Consider the following 13,020-nt stretch of genomic DNA (forward strand, 5'->3'; position numbering starts at 1 on the left):
AAAGATGTGCTGAGACCCTCTAGTTGGCAGGATTCCTGGCAGCACTTCAGTCTGGGGACTGGTGCTTGGAATCACGCTAGATTCAGCCTGTGTGTGTGCCTACAATGAACAACTTTCTTGCGGAGCGCTGCCATGCCCTTTTTGTTGAGGACAGAAGTATCGGGGGGTGGGGGTGGGGGAGAGAAGTAGTAGGATAGAAACCCAAACCATTAATAACCCATTTCCTTCTAAACTTTCTACCCTTAAGAGTGAATTGGCTGGAGTTTCCAGAGGGCTTTAGGTCATCAGCACTACAGTTGGGAAACAGAAAAGCTAACGAACAGAAACACATCTAAACCACAGACAAAATTACTACTCCATGATGACCCGTCAAAGAAAATAAAAAAGGCACTATCCAGCCAGAACTGCTCTAGCCATGGCTTTCTGAGCTCCCAAAGGTCTAAGAAGAGCCCACGGCCCAGAGGAGGTGAGGGCGCTGCCAGGGCTCACACAGTAGGGTTTGCCCGGACTGCTCCTGCAATGCATAGCACCCATTCATTCTCAAAGCATCCCACTTTGGACCATCAATTATATGGTCTTTAAACAAACAAACAAATTGAAAAGGTGACTCCAGGCTTAGCTGAGGGTCCACAAGTTGGCTCTGAAGGCTCACTCTTCCTATTGGACTCTTCAGCCAGAGTCAGCAAACTCCAGGCAGCAGTCAAGTCCAGCCCTGGCCTGTTTTGTATGGCCCACAGCTAAGAATGGTGTTTGCATTAAAAAAAATTTTTTTTTTAACAGGAATATGTGACAGAGACCCTATGTGGCCCAAAACACCAATAAAATATTTATTGTCTGGCCCTTTACAGGTAGAGGTTGCCGACCCCTGATCTTGCATTTTGGGGTAAAGGGCCAGGATCCTGGGTCATTATGAATGTCTTTGGCCCCCAAAGCGTGTTGTGTATCCTCATCCTACCTTCGCCTAATTCATCCAGCAGAAGGCCCGATGCTGGGAGGTGCATCGCATTTGTGGGGACATGTCACCTACCAGAGAACCCCTGTGGACACAAAGGCATCGGTTGAGATTCCCTCTCCAAGGATCAGCAATGGCAGAAGGAGAGGAATGAGGGCTAACGCCTTCCTGTGCTCCATCGGGGTTCTGTTTTGGGGCAAGGACCTGCCAAGGCCTCCAATCCTGCATCCTGCCTCTTAGATGCCTCTGCAGCCACGGCCCCGTTGGTGCTTCCCTACCATCAATTACATCCTGCCGTCCGATCGGGCCCTTGGATGCCCAATTATTTAATGTTCACTTTTATGCTCCCGTACATGCGCTCAGGTGTATGTGCAGGTGTGTGTGCGTATGTGTGTGTGTGTCCTACACCATGTTTTTAAAATATGTTTGTTTTCATTAGTTGTCAACTGTCTCAGAGATTTACATGGTTAGAACTGTCTCCAGCGTTCCCTTCCACGGGCTGGCGGTCCTTGTATGTGCTGAGGAAGCCCCTGGGAGGGAAGTGCCTGTTGTACATACAGATGGGCGTGTGTTCGATCACCCCCAGGGATTGCATCTCCGACGTGAGGGACTTCCTTTCAGAATCACCATTTCAGTCTCAGCTCTGGGAGAGTGACCCCAGTTTGTGGGGACAATTCTTGGAAAAAACCCAACAGACCCGTCCGGTCCTCTCCGGCTTCGTCACTGACCACGTGGCTGTAGGAAACGCACTCGGGGCCTGGCTGCCCTTCCAGCTGGAACGCTGACACTTCATGAAGCCACGCTGTGGTCTGGGATGCCGCTCATGCCTTAGAAAGAATGCAGAGCGTGCGCCTGGTACTTCTTACAAGTTTATATCTAGAAGCATTTGCAAAAGGGACACTTTGGCCAACTCTCAAAAGGACGCAGGACGCGGCGAGAGCCCTGCTAGAAACTCTGAGAGCCCCTGTGGCCCAGCAGTTGACAGGGGGTGACGGGGTCAAGACCAGACCCAAGCTTCCCAACTCCTGACATCACCGGACAGCAGAGCACACTGCTCTCCATGGATTCACCTAAAACATGAGCACCTCTTCCAGGGGGTGGGTCGAGAAGGCACCCAGCACTGCCTTGCACATGGCAGGTCAGCAGTAATGTTCAACTGAATTATTCAGAGAGCTGGATGTTTGCTATTCTGGGAACATTGCTCGAGGAAAGTGTTTTTTCTTTTTTTATTCCAGTTGGTCTGAGATGTCTGTCTCATAAGCAGAATTATATGATTATTAAAATCATTCTGAATCTCAAATAGACATTCATAAAAGAGTGTTCTTTTTGTCCCCTTCCCACTTCGCCAGTGGGAAATTGTGGAGTGTTTGTATTCTTGGGGAAGGTGGTTATGTATGAGCTCACTGTTGGTCCCTATTCCCTAGGGCGAAGCTTTCCTATCCCCCTTCTTCCCTGCAGACCCACTGCTGCCTTCCCCGGGTGGCGGACACTGACAGGCAGGAATCGCCTGGCTGCCGTTTGCCTCTGCCTCCATCCCCACTTCTGAACTCTGAAATGAGACATATCCAGAAATCTTATTTAGGGTGAATGTCGATGACCAATGGAGAGGGGGTGCCATCAGGAGCTGGCTTTGCTGGTTTTAATGGGATCAAGCAGTTAAAAGCTCTGAGAGCCACTTACAGTTTTTCCACCTTTGAATGTACTAAACCAAGAGCCAGTGAGAGGGTTAGAAGTGACTGGTCCTTGGATCATTAAAAATAAATTCAGGCCTGGCCAGCATGGTTCAGTTGGCTTATGAACCAGGAGGTCACGGTTCGATTCTCGGTCAGGGCACATGCCCGGTTGCAGGCTTGATCCCCAGTGTGGGACATGCAGGAGGCAGCCAATCAATGATTTTCCATCATCACTGGTGTTTCTCTCTCTCTCTTGCCCTCTCTGAAATCAATAAAAATATATTTAAAAATGAATTAAGAACAACATGCTAAGCAAAATAGGCCAGACAGGAAAAGTTAAGCAGCGTATTTCACTCAAATGTGGGATGTAAAACTAAAAGCAACAAATGAACAAACAAAACTCATAGACACAGACAACAGTATGATGGTTCCAAGGGGAAGGCGAGTGGTGGCAGCAAAAGATAAAGGGGGTCAGTAGACGGTGACGGAGTGACTTGACTTTTGGTGGTGGACACACAATGCAACAGATGATGTATCGTAGAAAGGTACACTTGAAACCTATATAATCTTATTAACCCATGCCACCCCAGTAAGTTTAATTCAAAAATAAAATGTACATTGAAAAAAAACGGTTCAGAATGATGCTGGCCCATGCTTCTCGCCAGCACTTATTCTCGGAGCTATAGTCAACTGCTGGGACAGCTTACAAAGCGGTTCCCCACCCCTTCCTCGTGCCTTGCAGCTTCGCTGGCTCAGCCCCTGCTGGTGATCCATCCCTTTGCAAACCTGTGCTCTGTGTGTGGAAACACATGGTTTGAAATTCTTTCTCCCCAGCCTGACTCCCAGAAGAGAGGCAGTTTGAAAATAGGACAGTTTCCGTTGTGTTTTTTTCTACCTTTATTACGTTTTTGCATTTGATACAAACCACTCTCTTATACCACACAAAATACATCCATTCTTGTGATTTTAAAGTGCATTTCCCCTTGAACATTGTGTACAAAAATATTTTTTTAAAAACGTGGAAATTTCATGACAAGGCACTTTTCGGCATCCAATGAAGCTGAGTCACTTCAGCTGGACATTCACATTGACATCAAAGTGAAACGCCATCCTCACAGCTGCATTCTTGGAGTCCTCTTCCCCCTCCCGCCCCAGCAATCTCTAGGAACTGAGAACAAAACTGTAAAAACATTCACAGCTTTACAACCCGGGCTGCAATGCTTTCCAACCGCAGTGGGGAAAAGCCGCCCAGAACCACAGCTACCCTTCCCCGCCCAGATGGGTCCCACTTCAGGCAGTGAAGTAGCTGCCAAGCAGTCTTTGGAGGACCCTGTAAGATCCCACTGTCAGTTTCACTCTCTCTGATTCAGTGATCACATCTGAAGAGATAAGTAGATCGGGACCTCCCAGAGCAAAGGGCCACGAGGCCTGTTCCGGCAAACCACATCCAGTCGGGGAACTTTAAAAGAGGAAACAAATGAAAAAACAACCAAGGTTTCCATTCACTGTCCACTAAGAGCCAGAAACAGGCATTTCTAAAAAGTGAGCAAACAACCACTTTTTGGGTATACATACATACATATATATATCCCAAGTGCCTACAAAGTGACGCTTGTTTTCATAAAGCAAATTATATGCAAAGATCAAAACCACAAATTCGTTTAGCAGTTCAAACTTTACATCTTTAAAAAACATTGAAAGAGTCATGTTTTGCCACCATCAAAATGACATCTTAGAGAAAAAAAATAAATTCTACCTTGATTCTGAAATTTAATTTCTACAGAACTACATAACTCTATTTCTCACCAGCTCCCCTATAACAAGAATATTAAACAAGAGAGAAAGAAACCCACTCAAATGCTTCATCTCTTCCAAGAAACATTGAAAGCTTGTTTATTATATCTTTATATAGTCCAGCTTATTTATTGCACCTAGTTTGCAAGTGCTCCCCAGGGCACAGGGGGAATAAATATGAAAGCAAAACGGAGCTGCTTGCCCATTCCTGGAGCACCACACCACCAGCAGGAGGCTGGGCTTGCTGGGGCGACTCGGGAAGCACCCTGGACTGGAGGCCATTTGTCATCACAACCAAGAGCTGTCTGAGGGCCAAACCTACAGGTCAGGCTGCAGGGGAGTTTACAACTGAGAAACAGGCCCCTCTCTCAGGTGTGCAGACCTGTGGGCTGAGGGTGAGCCAAGGAGACGCTCCTCATATTCTGGGACAGAGCCGGACAGGAGGAGGACTGCTTGGTGAGGAGGAGACAGTATTCTTCAGATCCTACAACCTCCCTGAATGGCAATGCTGACAGGGAAGTCGGGCAACCAGATTCCTTAGTGAGAGCAGGGTCTTTGCAAGCGGGTGAGGACTTGCCCCGTGGGGTGAGTGGCCCAGGTGCACTGGCTGGGGGCGTGCAGGCAGAGCCGCCAGCAAAAATATCTGGGGAGAACTGGGAGCAAAGCAGGGGAGGGGGAGGGTTTATGGCTGTTTTAGAAGAGATACTTATCACTGAATTACCCTATTTCAAATTTTGACACAGGAATGCCTTAGGATCACTATTATTGACAGCCATACACAAGTCACTTGAGGCGTTTTTCTCATGAACACAGAATGATCTCATCACCTGTAGTCGGGGAACACGTAGACAACAGTGCACCTTGTACCTTTCCTGAAATGGAGGAGGAGGAGGGGGGAGATTTCTTAAAACAAAATCAAAATGTTGCTTCTATTCAATTTAGATTTACACTCTTAAGAGCTCTGGCCACCAGATTTGTAGCACAAAGTGCTCTCTGTGTACTTGATGTAAGATATGCTTGGATAAAACACAGTTCTGCCCCATTTCAGCGTAAGTAAATGTGATTTTCCCAGAAATTACATTATCATGGCATCCCTCAGTGCTGCCCACCTGGGAGAGGTATAAACAGTAAAGCACAAGGTTACAGACTAGTCACAGCCAGTTTTAGGAAAAAGAATTACATCAAACACAACTTAAAGAGCATTTGAAAAGTTAAAACATTTTAAAGTTCAAAGAAAACAAAAATAACCCACCAAACTCCAGGAGCCAAGACGCTCCGTGCCTGCCCGACACCCGACAGGATCGACAAAGAAGCTGGGAGGTGTTTCCTGATTGACTTGGAAAATGCAAACGGACGGAGACTCTCTGCCTGCAGAGTCCAGTAGCTGTGCATCCCACTTCCTGCTTCCCTTAGGAAAACCTCACTTTAGTAAATCAGGCAAAAGGAAAATGAGACGGTCATTTAATCTCCCCAAACAAAAACAGAAAAACCCCAAACCTTCTACAAATACACATGTAAAAATATCTTAAACACCCCCAAGTACAAACCAGTCTTGCCCCAAAATAATCACAGGATCTGGGGATCCATCTGACAGTGAAAGTCCCAGGGGTCTCACAACCACATGACCCACCAGATTTGTAATTCTTTTGTCCAATATGGTGGAGAACAATTAATGTCCGCTATTTCAGAGCTGGCAAACATCGGAGAACTTAGTGAGGTTTTCCTCCTCTGCCCCTTTCACATACTCACACAGCATAAATAAGGACACCCAAATCAAAGTCCCAGGGTGCTTGTAAAATGTCCCGGGTCCTGTAAATCACAGTCAAAATAAAAGCAAACACTTTCGGAAGGCTTCCAGGATATATTGGATCTGCCAACCCAAATGTCCTGAACACAGTGTAAAAGATGAGTCTCCAGAAAGGGCGATCTACAATCCGCGTATAAAGAATAAGACGCCTGCCAACCAGCCGAGCAAGCTGAAACACCCCTTGTAAGTGGGCCTTCGGGTGACTTTGGGTAAGTCTGAGTGCTTAGAAAGCTCCCCCAAAAGCCAAGAGGAGAAGCGAAACGTGTTCCACTCGCGGCTGTCCTGCCTGTCCTGAGCCAGCAATCCGTAGGCTGCACGGAGGCCAGTTACTCTGGGTCACTGGCGAGCTGCTCTCCGCTGGAATACACATGGGGCCCAGCAAGCGGAAATGCCTGCCTCCCAGGCCGATTTGCCTGTATTATCTTTTCCTGAACATCAGATGAACTGTCGAAGAAAAACACCAAAAAAACCATGGAGACAAAATGTGAAGAACGCGGAGATGTGAGACAGCAGCGAGAGGTAGGAGGGCCCGGCTGGGTGGAGAGAAGCCAGAGAACGGCAAGGGGCCAGAAGGTGGCCGGGGATGGAGTGACATCGAGTGACTGACTTTCCTAAGCCGCTCCTCCACACAGCCCCGGCACCCTCCGAGTCGCACTGTTGTGAAGCCACCATCCTCTAGCCTCACCAGCACTGCCTGCAGGCCTGGCTCCTGTCCAGACCCTCGCTGGCACCATCCTGCCGTACCCTGTGGCTGCCACGGGTGCCAAGCAGACCGGCACACCTCGGCCACTCTGAGCGTGAAACTGGTTCTGTGGTCTAAGCCGGGCTGGACTTGCTGGTTGAAGGAAAAAGTGAATAGGATCCTTTCTTTTCGGCAAGTGTGCCTGATGGCAGTTCAGCTATTCTCTTGGCTTTCCATCTCCGTCCCTCTGTGACTGCAGCTGGGCTCGTCTGCCCCCACTCAGCTGGGCTCCGTCACACATGGTCACTAATAGTAGGGCCCTAGCTTTTCGTACCCTAGATAACTAGGCCACTCCGGGAACAGACCGTAGGAGCACCGAGGGCTTCCAAACTGGTCAAAGGAGATTCCCAGATCGGGTCCATTTTGTGACTCGGCCGGGCCCTGGGTGGACTTTAATTCCGCCCGGGTGATGCGATAGTTTTTGCCTTTGTTGCTGTCCCAGTACGTCTGGCCGTTGCACTCAAAACACACGGCGAACTCCATTCTTTCATAAGACTGGATTTTCTCAGGTAAGCGGATGTCAAAGGAGAAGGTGTCCCTGTCTGAACTAGAGTAAGTGTCTTTCACATACCAACAGGGGAAGTCTGTGAAGCTTTTCCAGGTGTCGAAGGTCATCCTGATCTTCACCGTCTTCTCAAACGCCAGGTTCTGCACCTTCACGGTGCCTGCGACCGCTTTGTCCTTCAGCACGCAGTTCTCCAGGCAGACGTGGTCGGTCTGAAGCCGGTTTCTAAAGTCTAAGTAATCTGCCGAAGGTTGAGAAAAATCCAACACAAAGCTCTCGCTCTCTGCTGTCGTCAGACTCACGATGTTGTCTAGGAGCTCAGTGATGTTAAACGGAATATCTAACGGGTCATCAAATTCTGAGAACACTTTGACCATTGTCAGGGCCAGCCCCTGGTTGTCTGCGAAGGACACTCGCTTTTTCACCTTTTTCTCCTGGATGGTTGGGGCCACCACTCCACTGGCTTCATTCTTGCTGCTCAACTGAATACAAGGCCTCAGAGGTTTGCTTGGCTTTGGTGAGATCTTGAAGGCGAACCTCTCTCTGCGCAGGGAAGGGGCCATGCAGCTGTATCTGCACTCTATGTCCACAGCCATCATGGGGTTAGATGAACAGGCTAGAACGCTGGCAAAAGGGGAAAGAAAGGAACAGCAATGAGATCAGACTGACATTGCTTTTCTTCATCTCTGTCCACACACTTCAGTATTAACTCAAGTGTGGTCCAGATTAACCAAAGATAGTGACAAACAGTGAGAAAGCCAGAGACATAATGGGTTCGGTCCCACTTTCCAAAAGAATGACAGCACTTCCCTAGGATGCAGCAGGCACTTAGCGATGACCAACTGGAGAAACACACACGTTCAGAGAAAAATATTACAATAATTAATAGCCACAGTGTAGTTATCTAAACATTTATTTTATTTTATTATTTTTAATCTTTATTATTGAAAGTATTACATATGTCCCCTTTTTCCCACCATTGACCCCTTCTAGCCCGCCCCTGCCCCCTACCCCAGGTCTTCACCACCCTATTGTCTGTGTCCATGGGTTATGCATATATGCATTTAAGTTCTTTGGTTGATCACCTCCCACCCACCCACCAAACATTCATTTTTAAAGGGTGTTTGTCTTACTGTTTCCTCTCTAAGGAAGTCAAAGGAGTGAAGATTATAGGGGCCATTTGCTTTCTATCATCTGTTCTTATGGCCATGCAGTGGTTCTGGAAAGGAGAATTGTGACTTAATTGGGCAAGATAGCTTTTAAGAGTGTTGAGCAATGGGTTCAATGAAAACAAACAAACACCTAAACTTGCAAAGTACTTGCATTTTAGTTTCCCCCTGGTTCATTGCAAAACATTGCTAGAGTGTACTAGAATTACACCTTCAGCTTTAACTTCAACACAGGTAGTTGGTTTTAAAAAAAAAAAAGAATAAAAACCTGAACAGGGGCAAAGCCCCTCCTACTCTGTCCACCGTTGACAACCTGGGTATGAACCGGGGGAAAGAGAGTTCCTCCTTGGCCACAGCCGCTTCCTCCTTGCCTGAGTCAGCACAAGGTCAGCTGCAAGTTCTCTCTGCCCAGCCAACTAGCCTGCAAGCCGACCTCGTACGTGCTTTCCTGCACGACGTTAAAACAGTCAATCAGTTCATTAGAGAAGGTGGGGAAACTCTCAAGATATTGTGTAAACTGAATTCTAAAATAAGGGGCACAGTTAGGGAATGAAGATTTGGTAAAGTTACATACACTGTTTGGACCCAGTCATGTAAATTAAATCTGCCTGAGATCCCTTTTACCAGTAAGCTACAAGAACAAGTAGAGCTGGGGATCGGGAGGCGAGGTTCCAGCCAGAGCCAGAGCTCATTAAACAGTTCCCCTGGCACCTTCTAGAGCCTAATCGGTTTTGCAACTTTTTTCCACGAAAAGCAAAAGTGAGGTTAACTACCTTTTGACCCAAGGGTTACTGCCCCAGAAGCATTGCACAAGCAACCCCTGACCAGAACCCCTTCAGTCTCTCAGTCTGACCGTAACTGGAGGTGAGGCCTCAATCTCAGATACGATGCGACTATCGGCCACTTCGCCTGTCCTCACACGTAGATTCCAATTTTTAGTAACTGGAACATTCTCCAAGAATCAATCACCCAAGTGCTGGTTTAGTGTAGGCCTTCCTGACCGTCTGCTCAGGAATTCTCCAGTGGACTGTGACAGGAATGACCGTCACCCAGAAGTAGTTCTAGCAACAGAGACACATGCAAGGTAAGAGTTTCCTAAGCCCCTGAAAGGACTGCACCTGGACAGGCATTTTTATCTTCAAGTGGCATGAGAATGATCAATTCCCACGCAGGATGCACCGGGCTGTACCTCAGGCCCCTTCTCCTGACAGACTGTCCTGCTGCTCTAGCCCTTTCCCTCCCCCAGACCAGGGAATAAGAGTGACCAAGGCTGGCCACGGGGAAAGCAGACCGAGAAGACACACATTTGACCCAGCAGGGCGCACAGGACCTGGAGACCAGTTCACTGCAGGACAGGCTCCCGAGAGCATCAGCAGCTGTTGCTCCGACCAGTATGGATGCTCAAAAACTCAGCTTCTAAGAGATGCCTGACTGGGCCATGCCCAAGGGTAGACTTCAGTGTTCCTGGTCAAAAGGGGGCAAGCCCTAAACCTCCACAATAACCAGAGAACATGCACAGTTTTGCATCAAGGCTTTCCCTGTTCCACGAGGGGGAAATTACACACCACCAGCCCAAGCTGGCTGGGGCTAGACATCATGGTGATTCCTCTTGCGAAAACTATAGGCTCGTACAGGAAATAACCCCATGACCTTCATAGTTCCAGGCAGCTGACCTACTGACTTTCTGGCTATGCCTTTTATAGTAAGTAATTGAAAAAAATATGTATTTTTTTTTTGGTATTGAGGCCAAGACATTTCCCCTTCCATTCTCTTGTACTTTTATATGTAAAGACAGAAAAACAAGATGCACCAATAATCCCCCCTTCCCTTCGCCCCAGGAACACCAAAACATGAGGTAAGCAGTCGCAACAGGTTATCATGTTTAAAAGACACAGTCATCGACCCCTTCAGCATTCCTGGACCCCCTCCCCAAAGGTTCGGCTGACACAGTATGAATACAGTTGACATCGCTCTCTTTGTACTCTGATCTTGGGGCCCTTATTCACAGCCATAAAAGCCACTTGTATTCTATCCTGTCACTATCGTCCAAAGCATCTTCGAGATGAGTATCTGTGGGTGAGGCAGCATATTACAGGAAGGGGATGAGTTAAAATGGCATAGTCCCTGCCATCTAAATGTCCAACGTGAAGCACAGAGCCCTGGCCTAGGCACGCGTCCACCTGGCTGTGCCACTTGCTGCAGGTCATTCCACCTCTCCCGCCTCCAGCTTTCTCCTCGGAGGTCCCTTCTGGCTCTGACATTCACGGTTACTAATAATGCCCCATGGTTCTTCTCTTCCCACTAACTTTCCCCAAATACCTCAACTTAAAGTTTGTGGTAAGGCCTCCAGCTGTCTTCCTTCACTCCTGGCTCCTGGGCAGCCCTGCCAAACGAGCCCTTTATTTCCTCTCCCCTCTGCGCCCCAACTCCAAGCCCTCCTGCTCTCTTCGCCCCTTGGGTCTCCCACGGACGCCTGGCCACACAAACCACAGGCTCCAACACCTTCTAGCAACTCCCCACGTTCCCAAGTCAAGTCTTTCCTCAATTGTCTCCTCTTCTTCAGGAAACAATGCCATGACGGGCCCCCAAATCTTCTAGTATGTCCTCCTAGGCCCTCTAGCTGCTCTTCTTGCAGAATCCCGTCCACACCCCCTTTTTCTGTGTTCAAAAGAGTGGAGCGTCCAGGCTGGAGGATTCCACAGGTCACTCCGACCTGGATCCCTCTCGGACCCACCCCCTCTAAGATCTTCCTTTGCCTGTCGGGGGCACCTACCTTTGAGGCCGCGGGGCAGCCCCCTCCCCAGCTCGCTCGGAGATGCATCGGAGAGCCCTGTGGGAGGTGGCAGTGGCGGCCACCGGTCTACGCTCAGTTCCTGGAGAAGGAGGAGGAGCCCGAACTATTACTCCAGGGCGGGGAGGAGGGGTCACCCCGGCCCGAGCCGCGCCGCGCCGCGCGAGCGCCCCCACGCGGCCGCCTGGCCCCGCCGGGTCAGGACAGCCCCAGTCTGGGGACCTGAGGCCAGGGGACAGGGTGGACGCGGCGCTCTATGCCTCCTCTCTCTCGGCGGCCCGAGAGACTACAAAGTGTGTTTCCTAGAGTTTTATGGGGAAGCGAGACCCTGGGAGAGAAGAATCGACTTTTCTTTGTGCTCCAGACCCCATCGGCCAACTCCGCAGACACTCTGCCGGGACAATAGAGGGCGAGGGCACCCTAAGTGCCCGCCCCAGCCCCGCGGGACCGCACCTCGGGCTCCAGCCCACCTCTGGTCCCTGGACTGCCCGCTCCACGTGGAAGCAGCAGCGTCCCGGAGCCCGTCTAGAGTGTTCCACCCCGGAGTGGAACTGCAAGTTGGACGGAGAACGTGCAGATGGCAGGAACGACAGAGGGTCTCCACTGCGCGCCCCTCGCCGCCATCACCCCGCGCTCGGACGCCAGGACGTGGAAGGACGTACCTGGTGCAGCTCATAAGCCCCGAGGCGCAGAGGCTCCAGCCGGCGGCCGCATCGGTGCCAGGGTGGCTGGGGCAGCCGGAGCGGCAGCAGGAGCGCGGGCCGAGACTCACGTCCGTGCCCTCCACCGGCAGCCGCATCCGTCCGCGCGCGAGAAGCCCGCTCGCCCCCTACGGTCCGCCCCTGGGACTCCGGCTCCCGGCCGCCGCGCCGCTCGCTTTAACTTTCCGGCCACCTCTCCCCTCTCGGGGTGCCATCCCAGACCCCCTTCCACGTGAACGCCCCCCGCAGCCAATGGGCGTGCCGGGACGCGAGCGGCGGCCAATGGCCGGGGAGCCGCGCGCCGGGAGGGCACCGCTGCGCCACGTGATCCCCTGCGCGCCGCGAGGGCTGGGGCTGCGGGGAAGGCGGTGGGTCGCTGTTTCATCAGCAGCCGGGGGCCAGGCGCCAGGGGGCAGAGGCACTTGCCTGCAGATGAGCGCTCCGTTCCAGCAGGAGGCCTGGGCGGGAGAGGTTTACGGTTTCCCCCTTCAGGCGCGTCCTAGCGGGGCAAAACCTTTCCATACGTTCCCGCGGGCTCCGCTTCCATCTGCACTTTAGCTGCGGGGTTCACCGATGACCGTGACTTCCGCTACCACCTGCGGAGACCGGGGGAGCCCTGAGAAAAGACTTGTGTTTCCCGGCTATTGAAGTGGCATTTCTTTGGGTTCGTTATTCCCAGATCCTGAGATAGGGTCTAACAATTCTTGAGCCCAGCTGATGTTGTTCAGTGGTTGAGCTTCGACCTATGAACCAGGAGGTCATGGTTTGATTCCTGGTGGGGCACACGCCCGGGTTGTGGATTCCATCCCCAGTGTGGGGAGTGCAGGAGGTGGCGGATCCATGATTCTCTCTCATCATTGATGTTTCTCTCTCTCCCTCTCCCTTC

At 50.6% G+C, this 13,020-nt stretch overlaps 1 protein-coding gene across 4 annotated transcripts; it reads right to left on the reverse strand.

The window, feature by feature from the left end:
- Positions 1–3,638: 3,638 nt before the first annotated feature.
- On the reverse strand, positions 3,639–12,418 carry PPP1R3B (protein phosphatase 1 regulatory subunit 3B). Of its 4 annotated transcripts, none has more exons than XR_004966090.1 (3): positions 12,096–12,418; positions 5,672–8,097; positions 3,639–5,291 (listed from the first exon to the last, which is right to left on the reverse strand). XR_004966090.1 is itself a non-coding variant. In XM_036299809.1 (3 exons), exons 2-3 carry the CDS (start codon positions 8,681–8,683, stop codon positions 7,215–7,217), a joined length of 960 nt encoding a protein of 319 aa, XP_036155702.1. In that variant the 5' UTR covers positions 8,684–9,703; positions 11,416–11,492; the 3' UTR covers positions 3,639–7,214. The 4 variants fall into 4 exon arrangements, 3 of the variants coding, with proteins under 3 accessions (XP_036155702.1, XP_036155701.1, XP_036155703.1); XM_036299809.1 differs by lacking the exon at positions 12,096–12,418 and adding exons at positions 8,607–9,703; positions 11,416–11,492 and having other exon boundaries at positions 3,639–8,097; XM_036299808.1 differs by having other exon boundaries at positions 3,639–8,097.
- Positions 12,419–13,020: the final 602 nt, after the last annotated feature.

The sequence above is a fragment of the Myotis myotis genome, unplaced genomic scaffold (assembly GCF_014108235.1).
Source record: "Myotis myotis isolate mMyoMyo1 unplaced genomic scaffold, mMyoMyo1.p scaffold_m19_p_3, whole genome shotgun sequence".
In the NCBI taxonomy this organism is placed as follows: Eukaryota; Metazoa; Chordata; class Mammalia; order Chiroptera; family Vespertilionidae; genus Myotis; species Myotis myotis.

Coding starts and splice junctions, on each gene's coding strand:
- PPP1R3B (XM_036299808.1), bottom strand. CDS start 12,232: ATGCGGCTGCCGGTGGAGGGCACGGACGTGAGTCTCGGCCCGCGCTCC. Junction 8,098..12,095: donor GGGCTTATGAGCTGCACCAG/GTACGTCCTTCC, acceptor CCCTTTTGCCAG/CGTTCTAGCCTGTTCATCTA.